Raw genomic sequence first — 16,426 nt, 5'->3', positions numbered from 1 at the left:
CTGGTAGCTCATTAAATAAGATTGATACTTCTTTTTTTAATTCTTCCATTTGCTATTTGGAAAAGCATTTATTGTCCAAAGAGACACATACATAATTAAGGCAGATAATGATGATCTTAAAAAAAACAAAAAAGATTAACCAGTCACTAATTTATTTTCTTTTAAAAACAACACCTTAGTGGACTGTGAATGGACAACTGAGAGTTGGGTTTTTTACCACCAAACTGGTTCCTTCAGGCTCAGAGTTAACATTTGACTATCAGTTCCAAAGATATGGGTAAGTATTGACTCTGTTCTGTTTTGCTGCTTCTGATGGGAAAATACTGTTTATATGTAGGAGTCTAAAACTTAGATGTGAATCACTGAGAAGTTACATGTACTTTTAGTTCTTACCTATAGTGTTTTCTTTTAGTTTTAGTATTTTCCTTTTGCATGTCACATCAGGCCATTAAGGGATATTGTACAGGAACTACATGTTCCTCTGAACCTCATTTATATAATTATATTTCTAATGTAATTTTAAAACTTTTTATTATAGAAATGTCAACAGGGTGTGGATGTGTATAAAGAGAACAGTATAATAAATCCCTGTGTAGCCATAATTCATCTGTCAGTTATCAGCTCATGGCTAATCTATATAGTCTCATCTATATCATTATCATACTCTGAAAAAATATTTTTGTTACCTAGTTCTGTCTACCAAAAACTGATGGAATAGCACTGAATACCCCTTTCATTTATATTGTGGTCTTATAAAACCCCACTAAAAGAAAGGTGTCAAGTTTGTGACAGGTAGGGAACAAGATGACTCTGCATTATCTCCTCATGCCAGAAAACCAGTTATAAAAGATTATGAAGGTCATGTCCAAAGGATTCAGGACTAGCTTGAATAGAATCTCACTTACCGAAAGTCGGAGAGTTTTTATTTAGACTTAAGCATCAATAAGAATAATAACTACTGGTGGTTTGAAACACACTATATAAAATCTATGAGTTTAATGATTCTTTAAAACTGCATTAGTCATAATTGAAAGGAACCAATTTGTGATTTTGAAAACTAGTTTATGGTTTTTTTAATTGAAATATAGTTGATGTGCAGTAGTACAAAAGTTACGTGTGTACATGTGTTAAATCACTTCTGTCATGTCTGACTCTTTGCTACCCTGTGGACTGTAGCCCACCAGGCTCCCCTGTCCGGGGGGTTCTCCAGGCAAGAATACTGGAGTGGGTTGCCATGTCTTCCACCAGGGGATCTTCCCGACCCCAGGATCAGACCCGCATCTTCTGCGTTGGCAGGTGGAGTCTTTACCACTGAGCCACCAGGAAGCCCTTGTAGTCTGCTTATTTTATGCATAATAGTTAGTACCTCTTAATCCCCTCTCCATCTTTTGTCCCTTCCCCTTTATCTCCCCTTACTATTAACCACTGATTTAAAAAATAAAAAAGGGAAAAAAGTCAAGCATTTATCCTTCCTTTCTTAAGTGAATTCTGTTTCAGATTCAAGCAGTTGGTGAGAAGAATTCTTTATAGAGATATTTTAGCTAATAAATGAGGTAGTGATGGTATCACCATTTTGCAACACCTAATGAACTAATCGATTTAGGCAATAGATATGCTGAGATTGAGCGAGTTCCACGTAGGGCTCCATTTTTTTTTTTCTCTTGTATTTGTACTATACCCTTGGAAAGAAGGGAAACTAGAAATTAGATCTGTTTGTGATCCCCAGCTGTATTTATCAAATATTTTTGTGCCTCTGATTGTTACTGTTAAATACTAAAATCTATCAGTTTGCTTTTGGAATAGTCCTTCACGTTTTCCTGGGGTAGCTCTGGTTGCCAAGTAAATAGTTGGCAGAGGCGATTTATACCCAGGGCTGTGAACTTAGGCCTGTTCTTTCTTCCACTTTCCTTGGCTCCATGGTTACATATATCTATTACTGTATGTGTTAGTAGTGTCTCACCCTCATGTAATGATGACTGTTAATAGCCACGTGCTTCCTAAGTGTCCTTTACTAATTGTGCATTTTATTATCGATAGATGTATTCATAATAATACATTTTGTTCTATGTGCCAGTTAAATATTCATGTAGAAGTAATAGGTACTGATCTATTTAAGCTATTTTGTTCTTAGCCCAAATAGATACATGATTTCTTATTTTCATACATTAGTAGGAGCTCTCATAAATGGAGAAATTACTTATTAACTTCTTGGCTAGTTTTGTCTAGCTAATAAAAGAAGATTGGGAAAAAATGAATTTTTTAAGAGCAATTTTCAGGCATTTCCATTAGCTAGTATCAGATTTGTTGGTATCTGTTGAAATAACTGTTTGGTTCTTTTTAGGTTGGATTGCCTTCTCTCTTGTATGTAATTGCTATACTACTATCAACAGTTTTTATGGTTTACCTTCACATAACAGACATCTTTCATATGTTCCTTGCACAGGAAAGAAGCGCAGAAGTGTTTCTGTGGGTCAGCTAATTGCCGGGGTTACCTGGGAGGAGAGAACAGAGTCAGCATCAGAGCAGCAGGAGGGAAAATGAAAAAAGAACGATCTCGTAAGAAGGATTCAGTAAGTGTTCCATTCTTCTTTCAGCTTTCACCATACACATTTCAAGAAGGAAGGTAGTTTTCCTTATTGAACTCTGAAGAGTTACACTACAACCAGAGAAAGTCAGGGTTAGATGAGATAATTTTGGAAAAGTACAGTTGCTATTTTTAGTTCATAGAGATTACACTTGAATACTAAGAACTGTTGAAGTCATCTTGAAAATACATGGGCTAATAGTTTTTAAAAGCCTGTAAAATTTGTAATCTTACATATAAGTAACTTGTTAATCTGCTCACATAAGTCTGATCTACATTCCTAATCTTTTAATACCAGTTTTTTCATTTGTTTGTAAGTGTTCTTAAAATCTCTAATCTTCTTTGGGAGCATAAGGTGAGTTTTGAGAAGTAACAGATGACTCAGGAGTGAGAGAGGGATAGTCTCAGATGGTCTTTTTATCTAATCCATTATACCAGTGGTTGATAGCCTTTTTCCTACCTCAGTTCACACCTGAGACACTACTGCAGGTGAGTGGTATCTTGGTACTGAAGGGACTCTTAACTGGGACAAGAATTTTGTGTTGTTTTTCAAACCTCCTCTGTCTTTTTCTGAGGATCCCTTTGTGAGAGCAGTGTTTCTTTACCTCAGAACCACCTGCAGGGTCCGTCCTAAAGATGCACAAACCTGCGAATCTTGAGGGAGGGCTGGGTGAAAGAGCCAGGGAGCCTCGAGTGTCAGCCAGCAAATCTATCTGTGATTCTTGCAGCTAGCTCATTCCTAGGCTTTTCAGAAACCATACTACTAAGAATCATAGGTGACAGCCATCTTACTATTTAGACGAGCAGACAACAGACATAAGACACGGAAAGGATAATAATTAAAAGGTGATTTTAGTAAGTCCAAATTAACTGTGGAGAGAATGAATTGAGAATCTGAATTCTATAAGAAGATTTAGATAGTAGGAAGCATTGGAAAGGGCCCTTTAAAAATTCCCTCAAAAGGGTCATTTAAAAAATGTAAAAAAGGAAAGTTTATAAGAAACATGTATGCTTGTACCACCCAGGATGAACAGTTAGAGTATTGTCACTCAGCTCTGTTTTTAGAGAGCGTACGTGTTGTAACTGTGTGTCAAGCACTATTCTAATCATCTGACACATTAACTCATTTGATTCTCACAAAAAGCTCTTCTAAGTTAGAAATAAAGATTTTCCCTCTACAGATGAGAACACTAAGGCTCAGAGAGGTTACAAGGTCATTCGGTAAGCAATAGAAAAGAGCTTACCTAGTTATTTTATTTGCTCTTAACCATACTGAGTGCCTTTGTGTAGTTTTAGAAATGATATATATATATTCTTCTGCAGTTTGTTTTTACTCTTATTTTAAAATTTGATCCATGTTGAGGTATATACTCACACATTTAACTGTTGTAAACTTTTTCATCATATAACTGTTCATTTACATATACTTGTACTCATGAACACTTGGGTTTTCAATTTTTTACTCCTCATGTCACAATTAAAGTCTTTGCACATGTCTCTTCTGTATATGTTTCTTTAAAGTGTATCCATGGAAGTGGGGTCACTGGGTTATATTTAGCTTTTGGACTTTACTGTTAACAGGAAATTTTTCTTAAAACTTCATTGATTACTTTTATTATTAAGGCTTATTTCATAGAGTTGATAGTTTACCAGAACAACCACAAAACAGTCATTAAACATGTTTCAATTCAGTTTAGTCACTCAGTCGTGTCTGACTCTTTGCGACCCCATGATTCGCAGCACGCCAGGCCTCCCTGTCCATCACCAACTCCCGGAGTTCACCCAAACTCATGTGTATCGAGTCAGTGATGCCATCCAGCCATCTCATCCTCTGTTGTCCCCTTCTCCTCCTGCCCCCAATCCCTCCCAGCATTAGGGTCTTTTCCAACCTAAGCTAAAATCTACGTAAAGGCTTTCATTTGGCTATTTTGTGTTTCCAAAACTTGCATTAAAAACTGTCTTGTTGGTGGGGAGTGTTCTTATAAGGTGATGATTTCTTGGGTGGTATTATGCTGGCATCATAATGATCACAGATGACTTTCTGCCTTCCTGGTAAGATTCAGGAACAACTCCAAGGGACTGAGATGTAGGTATTCCTGGTTTTTGCTTGCTTGTTTTTATTCTTAAAGTAATGTGTCCATATCAGTGTTCTGTATTACTGTAGACTAAATTAGATGTAACGTGAATCTATTCATTTGGTGGGTTGAAGTCATGGGTTGCTCCAGATGTGAATTTGAAGCTGTTCTCAAACAGAAATGTTTTGGATGAAACCTTACCCTGATAGAGTAATGACCCAGAATGAATCTGAATCCCAGAAAGGTCATCTGTCCTTGACTCTCATGAAGAGCTTCACTCCACTTTTGATTGGTTTGTCTCTTACTGAAATTCTGGCTGAAAGCCCTATTCGATTCTGAATTCTGGTCAGGTATAGTTGAATAGAATCACAAAAATAGCACCTCTTGAAATTTCCAAATGTTAGGGCATTTCCTGGCAATCCAGTGGTTAGGACTCAGTGTTTTCACTGTCATAGCCCTGGGTTCCATCCCTGATTGGGGAACTAAGATCCTGCAAACCACATGGTACAGCCATCACCCCCTCCCCGCCCCTCCCCACCCCAAAAAAAGAGAAAGAGAAAGAAATTCCCAAGTGTTCGTTTTTGGAAGTCTTTTGGATAGGGGATGCCAAGGAGAGGGAAAGAAAGGAGCAGTCTCAAATATAGTTTTGTGCATTTTGCCTGTCAACAGGGATATGTTAATGGCACTGTAGTCTCTACCTGTCCCCCCCATATTAGCCCTTGATTGATGAACAGTTCTTATTCCTTGCTGTTATGATTGCAGCTATATACATATAGTTTATCTGCTTAACAAAACTGTAAGCTCTTCCGGAACAGATGATTGCCTTCTTCGGGTGTGTCATAAACTGCTGCTGCTGCTACTAAGTCACTTCAGTCATGTCTGACTCTTAGCGACCCCATGGACTGCAGCCCACCAGGCTCCTCTGTCCATTGCCTTCTCCATTGCCTTCTCCGGTGTCATAAACTAGTACTACTTAATTAAATACTTAGTTAATGGAAGTATAATAAATGCCTGTTATTATCTGATGTTATTTGTGATTTGTAGTTTGTAAAGTATAAACAGAAAATAGTCTGAAACTTACGTTAATCTCTTTTGAGTTTGTGAAACAAATGAACAATAGCTAATTTACACAATAAAGAGCATAAAAAGCCACGTAAGAGAGGAAATAGTTGTTTTCAGCAGCTAACAATCAAATCATAAGTGTCCAGAATATATAGAGAACTCCATCTAATCAATAATAATAATAATAAATAGCCCTGAAGCAAAAACAAACAATTTCCACAGACACTTCAGTATTCCAGATAGCCAGTAAACCTATGAAAAGATGTTCAGTCTCATTAGTAATCAGAGGAGTGCAGATTAAAACTACTCTCAGATGTTTTTGGGTACTCACCAGATCAGTAAAAATTAATTCTGATGATACACAGGAACAACAGATCTCATAAACTAGTGTTGGAGGTGTAAATGGATTTAGTCAGTTTTGAAAACACTTTGGTATTCTTACTCAGGGTGAATGTACGTATACTGTATGAGCCAGCAGTTGCACTCCTCGGTCTATAACCAGAGAGAGATTTGTTTAAAATGCACATCAGGAGCCACAGCAGCACTGCTTACATTAGAAAAAGTGAAACAACTCAAATTCTCATTAATATTAGTATGACTAAATTAGAATGTAATCGTGTGATGAAAAAACTAGTCATGAAAATAATATGGCTACATGCAACAGCATTGACTCTTAAAATGTAAAGTTGATTGCAAAAGAATCATGGCATAAAAATTTTGTCTAGTGTGATTTCATTTCCAAAAAGTTAAAAATAGACAAAATTATATTTATTTAGTGATTTATATATGTGAAGTAAACCTATTTTAAAAATCAGTGAACTATTTCCTAAAAAGTTAGGAGACATCTCTAGAGTAGAGAAGAGAAGGTATTATAACAAGGAAGCGGCACACACAGCCCTTCAGGAACACCGGTAGTGTTCTCCCCATCACCCCACCCAACCCTTTTACCTGAGTGTTGGTTGCTATGGATGTTGCTCCACTGCTTGTTTACCTATTTAGTTGCTAATTGTTTATATCTTAGGTTGGTGCAAAAGTAATTGCGGTTTTGCTGTTGACCTTTGCTGTTTGATATTGGTATACATTCTTAAATAAGTGTGGTTATGTTATACATTATTTTAATGAGCGTTTCTCACATTTATTTATTTATTTTTGCTGATGACTTATTGCTTGCTCTTTATTTTAGACTATGGAAATGATTTTAGACAAAAAGCAGATTCAAGCAATTTTTTTTTTAAATCCAAGTTCAAAATGAGTCATAAAGCAGCAGAGACAACTTGCAATATCAGCAACGCATTTGGCCCAGGAACTGCTAATGAACAGTGCAGTAGTGGTTAAAGAATTTTCACAAAGGAGACAAGAGCCCTGAAGATGAGCAGCATGGTGACCAGTCATTGGAAGTTGACAATGATCAGTTGAGAGGAATCATCGAAGCTGATTCTCTTAAAACTACACAAGAAGTTGCTGAAGAACTCAACTTTGACCACCCTATAACCGTTTGGCATTTGAAGCAAATTGGAAAGGTGAAAAAGCTCAATAAGTGGATGCCTCATGAGTTGACCCTAGATCAAAAAAATTGTCATTTTGAAATGTCATCTTCGCTTATTGTATGCAACAGCGAACTATTTCTCTGTTGGATTGTGATGTGCAATGAAAAGTGAATTTTCTACGACAACTGGCAAATACCAGCTCAGCGGTTGAACTGAGAAGAAGCTCCAAAGCACTTCTGAAACCAAAACTTGTACCAGAAAAAGATCATGGTCACTGGTGGTCTGCTGCTGATCTGATCCACTGCAGCTTTCTGAATCCCAGCAAAACTATTGTATCTGAGAAGTATGCTCAGCAAATCAGTGAGTTGCCCTGAAAACTGCAACACCTGCAGCCAGCATTGGCCAACAGAAAGGACTCAGTTCTTCTCCGTGACAACGCCCGACTGCACGTCGCACAACCAACACTTCAAAAGTTGAATGAACTGGGCTGTGGAATTTTGCCTTATCTGCCATATTCACCTGACCTCTTGTCAACCAGCTACCACTCCTTTAAGCATCTTGGCAACTTTTTGCAGGGAAAATGGTTCTACAACCAGCATAAGGCAGAAAATGCTTTCCAAGAGTTTGTCGAATCCTTAAGCATGGACTTTTATGCTATAGGAATAAACAAACTTATTTCTCGTTGGCAAAGATGTGTTGATTGTAATGGTTCCTATTTTCACTAATTAAGATGAATTTGAGCCTAGTTAAAATGATTTAAAATTCGTGATCCAAAACCACAATTATGTTTGCACCAACCTAGTACTTTTCTATATGTATATTATATTTTATCAGAATGTATTAAAAATAGTGCCTGGGCCTTTTAAAGATAGTTTATATCCCCAAATACTAAAGTATTACTAAAGAATAAGAATTTATAAATATTGATAAATTGTGTTGCATTTGGCTGCACTTGATTCCTTTCATTGTGGTATATTCCAGTATGTGAACATGCCAGTTTATCCAGCCTGGCCATGAGCATTTGGGTTGTTGGCAGTGTTTTGCTCTTATGAATGGCTTTTCAGTGAACGTTCTTCTGATTCTCTGATGCACAAGTGCAGAAGTTTCTCTTGGGTTTATTCATAGGTGTGCAACTGCTAGGCATAGAGGATACAAATATTTCATTTTTCAAGCTAATGCTTTATTTTTTTCTGACCTGCTTTTCACCTGATACATTTTTTTTCCCTCCCATAAAGGCAGATTTTTTTGTTTTGCTTTCTTGCAGTGTCTTCCGCACCTAAAACTGTACTTGACATATAAGTGCTTGATAAGTATTTGATGAGTGAATGAAGCTTTTCAAATTGATCATATCAGTTTGTTTTCATTATTAGTGTGTAAAAGTTCATTCTTTAAATTTAAAGTTCATTTTGATCCATATCTTTGCCTAGACTCGATATTATCAGACTTCTTACAGTGAGTATAACATGGTTTCTTACTGTGGTCTTAATTTTGTTTCCCTTATTACTGGTGAGGTTGAGCATCTTTTCAGATTGATTATTAGATTAGTTGGAGTTTTGTTGTTGTTCTTGTCTTATAATCAGATTTTTTCCCTTGCTGTGGCAGGTGGATGGGGAGCTAGAAGCTTTGATGGAGAACGGCGAGGGTCTCTCTGATAAAAACCAAGTGCTCAGCTTATCCCGGCTAATGGTTAGAATTGAAACTTTGGAACAGAAACTTACCTGTCTCAAGCTCATACAGGTGAACACTTTGATATTACTTTATTTATTTCTGAATTTGAGGTGGGACATTTAAACTACAATCCAGAATGATGAAAAGGAATAATTCTAATAAGAGTTACTCTTATTTTTAGAATGGTTTTGCAAGTTCTATAGGACATTGAAAACGTGTACTCTTAAAAAGGTCTTAAGAGTTCAGCATCATTTACTCTAGTAGTAGATATTGTTTTCTCTCTAGTCAGAGAACATGGTGAGATTTTTTTCCTGTGTATGTGTGTGTGTGTAGTAGTTCTTAATAGAGGTCTTCCCTACTCACTTGATTATTAGCATGCCAAGGCCATTTTTACCACATGATCTAAAAGCAAGGAATTTTAACAGGAATATGTTTATTCCAGTTTATTAAATACTGCACAAGAAGTTGGATCATAAAAATTAAAAAAAATTTTTTTTAATAGCTTTAGCTTTTCCAGTAAAAATGGTGAATGTAGTTTTTTTCTTAATCCTCCAGAATTGAACTTTAGTAAAGTCCAGGTTGACATTTTAGGTATCAGAAGAGATTATAATCTTACTCTAAAGCATTTATTAATTGCACAATTCTAATTGAGTTAATCAAAACAGAATTTATAGATTTCTTTTTGAATGTAAACGAACTTTTCAGCCCTCTCTATGGGCCCTTTTTAATGCTGTCTCTGGTATTGTTTGTCTCCTTCCTCCAATCCCCAATACCCTGCATCCTGCTTCCCATCCCCCATGGAAGAACACACACTCACAGTCTTGCCTGAAGTCCTTTCTGGAACGTCACGGGTTGTCTTTGTTGTGGATCTGGATGGCAGAACTAGGTGATGGCCGGGAAAGTAACCAGAAGCTTCAGGAAGAGGTGAGTTCACATTCAACCTGCTTGTTTCTTAAAACAACTAAATTTATTACTTAGGTTGAGGGCATTGTGATAATAGCAGTGATAATGAATTTGTTGTTGTTTAGTTCCTAAGTCATGTCCGACTCTTTGAGACCCAATGAACTGTAGCCCTCCAGGCTCCTCTTGTCCATGGGATTTCCCAGGCAAGAATTTTGGAGTGGGTTGCAATTTCCTTCTCCAGGGTATCTTCCCAACCCTGGGATCGAACCCACCCCTGTCTCCTACATTACAGGTGAATTCTTTACCACTGAACCACCTGGGAAGCCAGGTGGATAATGAATTTAGCTCTGTAATTATCACCCATATTAAATAATTGCATAAATTTTATCATCTCAGTGTCATTTCTGTAACTGTAACTTTACACACACCTTTCTTGATGTGAGTTTGCCCAGTGGTTTTCCCTGTGGTATCTTTTAAAGGTTAGTACTGGGTAGCCGGGAACTGCAAGAGCAAGATACAATAACATCATTGTTAAATGAAAGAGCCAGTGCGTTGCTAAAACCATAGTTTTTAAAAGTTAGGAAGCTATATGGAAGTTGAATTCTGAGGTTCTAAACAATGAGTAAAGAGCTGAATTTTGATGACAAGAGTAAGAACATTTTGAGGCGTAATTAAGTGTTTTTAAAGATCTAGATAAATGTTCATTGATAGCATCATTAGTAGACTTCTTATATTTATACCTTTCCACACAATATTTTCTAACTTGGTTTAAATGTAATTCTTTTTAATCATAAGTTCTAATATCCCCAAATCATTTAATAATATACTTTTAAAAACGGAAATATGAGAATGGTGAATTGAGTGACTACCTTGCCTCCATCCTTCTCTCGAGATTCAGCAATAAATAGGAATTGGGGAAGTCTTGGGGTTTCTATAAAACTACAGTGGGGAAATACTTTGGAAAGAATTCTTGATTTTCAGAGAGTGGGGATGGATGATTAACTTGGAATGAAGAGAGAATCTCTGCTATACAGCTGTTTGTCAAAGACTAAGGAAGTTAAGTAATATCTGTGTTTTTGTGTGTATATAAGACATTTAAATTATATGTTTTGTTGCATAGTTTCCAACCATTTAATCACAGTCACTTGGGAAATTTTTTAGAAAAACATACCTAAGATGAGGTCCAGTAGTGTTGATATTTTAAAAAAAAAAATCTATTTGGGTTTGAGAACTACTGGTGGAGAATATTAATCAAATTAGTCCTAATAATATGTGAGCAGTCACCTGCTCCACGTTATATTTTTGCTGGTCAGTCTTATTAAAACATTTTTTCAGGACTTCGCTGGCAGTTCAGTGGTTAAAACTTTGAGCTTCCATTGCAGGGGTCACAGGTTTGATCCCTGGTTGGGGAACTAAGATCTCATAATGCCTTATGGTGCAGCCGAAAAATATTAAAAAATAAAACACCTTTCCTTCCATGCTAGAAGAAAGTAATATTATGACATTTAAATCTGTCTGTGATTATAAGACTTAGATCTTGATTTAATAAGAGAGTAAAAACCCCTGTTTCTACAGAGTTGATCTTAGTCTCATGAAAAGTTAACTGTACAAAGTGATTTTTTTTTATTGTGTTTAATTAGATTATAAAGACTCTGGAACATTTACCTATTCCTACTAAAAATATGTTGGAGGAAAGCAAAGTACTTCCTATTATTCAACGTTGGTCTCAAACCAAGACTGCTATCCCTCAGCTGAGTGAAGGAGATGGGTATTCTAGTGAAAATACATCACGTGCTCACACACCGCTCAACACACCTGATCCTTCCACCAAGCTGAATGCAGAAGCTGACACAGACACCCCCAAGAAGCTCATGTTTCGCAGACTTAAAATTATAAGTGAAAATAGCATGGACAGTGCAATCTCTGATGCTACCAGCGAGCTGGAAGGCAAGGACGGGAAAGAGGACCTGGACCAGTTAGAGAATGTCCCCATCGAAGAAGAGGAGGAGCCTCAGCCGCAGCAGCTACTCGTGCAGCAGCTGCCCGAGCCTAAAGTCGACAGTGACATTGCCGCAGAGGCCAGCAAGCTCCCCGCGTCCGAACTGGAGGCTGATGCTGAAATAGAACACAAAGAGAGCAGTGGCGCAAAACTTGACGAACCTATTGCTGAGGAAACGCCATCCCAAGATGAAGAGGAGGGTGTATCTGATGTGGAGAGTGAGAGAAGTCAGGAACCACCAGACAAAACAGTAGATATAAGTGATTTGGCCACCAAGCTCCTGGACAGTTGGAAAGACCTAAAGGTAAGAGAACATTTCTGTTCGTTTTAATCTGAATTACCCAGGTTTAGAGTTCCATAAACTTTCAGTTGAAATACTTATTTTCTAGCTGTATGTACCTTTGAAAAATGGAATGCTATCTCTCTATCAGCCAATTATACGTGTTTCTATGAATAATGTCTTTTAAACTTTGACCAGAGATACCAGCCAAACCAATACACAGATATCCCCTTTTTCCTTGCTTGTGAAAGTATATCACAATAGTAAACTTAGTCATTCAAGTGGTCTTCACATTAAAAACAAAAATTCTTTGAGTAATAAACATGAGTCTACATTTGAGAAGTCTATGTAAGAAAAAAAATGAATGTTGAAAATAGTTGGGAATTAATTTCTTGGATTAACTAGAAATTAGTTAAAATTAATTGGAAAGCCAGGGTACTCTAGCAGGTTCTCATCAAAAATGACTGAACATAAATTATCTGCTCCAGTAAAACAACTTTATATGGAGCTAATTCATATCAGTTTTATTATTGTTTCTGAACTAGGCCTAGTTTTAAAAGCCTGTTTCTTTGGCCAAAAGAAAAAAAACAGAGTTCTGGAACCGTTACATCTAATACGTATATAATCATTTGTTCAAGTATGTAGCATGATGTGCAGGGTTTTCTTTGCGGAGAACCCAGTCTGGGTCTTGGATAAAACACAGAAGTGAATAACAGGATGAGCCTAGGAGACGTGGTAAATTTTGATTGTAAGTGATCTGGATCTGGGATCCAGGTCTTGCGGGCTCTGTGGGAATAGGTTGCTACCCAGCCACTTTTTCTGTTCCTCCTTTCTTCTATCAGAGGTGAACAACCAGATAAACCAGGAATACAGATTTGTAGCAAAATGGACACCTGATCCTCTCAGTTCCCAATTTATGACTACAAAACTCACTCGTTATATCCTACCATTGGGCCTGTAGGGAACTGTCCCTTACACTGAGCAGAATGAGTAGTCGGTTGTTTGTGCATTTGTAATTTACTGTGTTGAGACCCTTCTTAATGATGGTGTGGTTTCAGCTCTGATTTGCCCATATGAGCTCTTACTCATGCTACTCTCTTTGATCACTTACAGCTCAGCATAAACTCAGCCTTCTTAAGCCTTATGAAATCTGACCTTTTATAAATACAAAAGGAAAGATTCAGAGTTAATCTGTTTATGATACAGCATGTGAACACAGGGACTAGAATTGCAGTTAACTGAAAGAGTTCCTGGGGCAGTCATATGTGTGAACCTTTATTTAAGGCCTGCTTTGTTGAGGGCAAAGGAGTCCCTGGAAGAAGTCCTTCCTGTGTTTGGAGACTACTTTTAGAGCCTGTATGAAGACTGACTCAGTAAGGGTGGTGGAAGTGGAGACAGGCACACAGGTGAAGATAGAAAAGCCCTGACAGACCTACTTTGTCTGGTTGACATAATTTTTTAAAAAAAGACATAGTCATCTTAATTTCTTAAAAACTGTCTCTTCTTAAAATCTAGAATAAGTATTTTGTTTCTTTATATGGTAGTTTTTTTTATTATAATCTTAATGATATGTTATTCTCTGGGATATCTTTAACTCAGATATGATTGGTACTTTAAATTCATACTCCAGACATAAATTTTTTTGAGTCCTACCAAATTATTTCTTTCCCTGCTTATTGTCCTCCCATCTGAAAGATCAGCGTGGTTGCACAGTACTATCTGGATTGATCCTCTTGAGGTTTAAAATTTTACTTGTACCTGAAGCATATCCTTGTTCACCTTCATACTTTGGATTTATCCCAGTTCTTAGCATCAAGGAAGTCATTAAATAAAATCTTCCTTCTTCAAACTTTATAATTTGCTCTGGAATCATTACCCATCTAGAATCGCAGTACTGAGAAATGTTTTTGCTTGACTGAACTGTGATGTTGTGTTATGCATTGGTACTGGAGTTCTTAATTCATCTGTCATTCTGATTAACATTTACCATGGTTCTAATTTCAAAACTGATTACAGTTGTCCTTAAAATATATATACTTTAGCTAGGGATCCATAATTTGAACATGTTTTAGAGAAACACCTTGCCTTGATATGATTTGTATATATCCATCCTATTCCCGGCATTGAGAGAGTTAACTACTTCTGTCTGACTTCCACCTATGTGTTCGAGTGAACATTGGCAGAAAAGAAAATGTTATTCAACCAACCTTTTTTAAGCACCTATTGGCAAGCACTTGTTAGTTGCTGGTGTTAATTCCAAGATTACACTAAAAAGCCTTGCTCTAAGACTGTGGTTATGTTAGCCACTCCAAGCTTCCTTGACCTTCCTGGGCCACTGTAACATTGTGTTCCACTCGGCCTGTCTACGTACTGGATGGAGTGAACCTCAAAGAGGTTGCCTCAGGTTTCTTAGCCCTTGCTTTAACTGTGAAGGCAGACATAGGGACCACCAAGGAATGAAAGAGGGTGGGAGGGAAGGGAGTGGAGCTTCGGGAATGACTCTTTGTCCTCGCAGGCCTGATGATGACCCCCCTTGTAACCTGAACCTTTCCATCCAGCTTCTCAGGGCAGCACGGAGCTTGTTAACATCACCAGCTGACCATGTGTCTCCTTTTCTCAACTCCATTTCCAACTTCGTGCTGAAGAAACACAAGAACCTAGCGTGCATTCTGTGAAGAAACAGGAAGATGGTTGGGAAGTTGGATGATGCATGAAAAATAAAATAGGTGAAAAGAGGACAGAGGTGGTTAACTCACTGGCGCCGGCGTTATTTTGGTGCGTCCATTGCCGACAATGGATGTCGTTCTGGGAAAATCCCGACTCCTGGCGAGAAAGGATTAAGTGAGCTACTTTTTCTATACCTCTATACACAGGACCACTGCCTTGGTTCCACGAGGCTTACACATTTTTGACTCCTAAAGTAGACCTCAACAAGAAACATCACTTAGCACATTGCTGCACATGAGCATGTATTCATTTTCACATAAAGATCAACTGGGTGACATTTTCAGCAGGGGCATGTGCATATATTTCTGTTGGTAAAAGGAATTATTGTACATCACCCCTCGTGCTGAAAATATACCCTACGCTTCACAGAGCAAAACAGCTGGTTATAAGTGATGATTAATTATAATTTGACTGGAAAATCTTCATTCATTTGGATCATGAGAAGAAGAGGTAAGGTTCCTGTGCATTTGGCAGTATCAGTTGCAGGTAAACAGCTGAGAGACTGATGGCTAGTGATTCCAGAGCCTCTTTTATGAACACTTAAGTCACAGGATGTGTGTCTCTTTATGGTGAAGTTTGAGTAGTTAGTTACTTCTGGTTTAGGTGATTTAAGGAACATTTTGTATATGTGATAAGGTGGACTTTTCTTGAGGACCATCCTTATTCTTCATCTCAAGACATTATCTTTCTTTATTTATCTTTTAAGTTTTGGTTTTCTGGCCGAGAGGCATGTGAGATCTTAGTTCCCCAACCAGGGATCAAGCCCACACCCTCTGCATTGGAAGGCGAAGTCTTAACCCCCTGGACTGCCAGGGAAGTCCCTCAAAACATCTTTAATTATTAAACATTATTTTGCTAGAAAGTTAAGCATCGAACTCTGTACAGAAGTTTTAAATAATATAGAGCTACCCAACTGTAAAGTTTTGAGCTTGGGGGAATTCCCTGGCAGTCGAGTGATTAGGACTCCCATGTTTTCACTACTGAGGGTCCTGGTTTGACCCCGAGTCGAGATTCCACTAGCCTTGTGGCCAAAAAAAAAGGTTTTGTCACTGCTTGGAATTTTGATTCCTAACTAATATTATATGTGAAATCTACTGTGCAACATTTCAAAATGAAATGATGTGCCCTGAATTTCTGTAAATTTCAAAATCCTTAGTAAAGATTATTCTGTATCCATAAGGATCAATATTAGTTATCCTTTTCATTAAAATTCAGAATTGCCCCCAAAGAGCACTATTTTGGATACCACTGTGTTGAATTTTTGTAATAAATATCTGACTTGATAAAAGACAAGCATGGTTTATAACTTATTAGTTTATTATCAGATAATATCTAAATTATGAGTTGGCCCAATCTGCCACACTGCTTTTTTTTGTAAATGAAGTTTTAGGGAGAGCAAAGCCAAATCCATTTCTTTCTTTTTTTTTTTTTTTAAATTTTTAATTTTTTTTCAAATCCATTTCTTTACATACTATCTGTGGCTGCTTTTGCACTGCACTGGTAGGGTTAAGTAGTTAGTTGCACCAGACTGGATGGCCGACAAAGCCTAAAATATTTACTGTGTTGTTGTTCACAGAGAAAGTTTGCCAACACCTAACCTAAATGATACAGAATCTGACTGCTCGAAACATTCCAATTTTG

The 16,426-nt window shown here is 37.3% G+C and overlaps 1 protein-coding gene across 1 annotated transcript in view; it reads left to right on the top strand.

Moving 5' to 3' along the window:
* SETD2 (SET domain containing 2, histone lysine methyltransferase) overlaps positions 1 to 16,426 on the top strand; it is a 75,133-nt gene that overhangs the window by 35,304 nt on the left and 23,403 nt on the right. The window contains exons 8-12 of the mRNA XM_052636638.1: positions 180 to 277; positions 2,444 to 2,570; positions 8,811 to 8,945; positions 9,681 to 9,800; positions 11,420 to 12,082. Of these exons, the coding sequence (XP_052492598.1) occupies positions 180 to 277; positions 2,444 to 2,570; positions 8,811 to 8,945; positions 9,681 to 9,800; positions 11,420 to 12,082 (1,143 nt within the window). The remainder of the gene's footprint in view (positions 1 to 179; positions 278 to 2,443; positions 2,571 to 8,810; positions 8,946 to 9,680; positions 9,801 to 11,419; positions 12,083 to 16,426) is intronic.

The sequence above is a fragment of the Budorcas taxicolor genome, chromosome 1, assembly GCF_023091745.1.
Source record: "Budorcas taxicolor isolate Tak-1 chromosome 1, Takin1.1, whole genome shotgun sequence".
Lineage (NCBI taxonomy): Eukaryota > Metazoa > Chordata > Mammalia > Artiodactyla > Bovidae > Budorcas > Budorcas taxicolor.
Note: the sequence above shows the minus strand (reverse complement) of the source record. Positions and strands in the feature narration are given on the sequence as shown.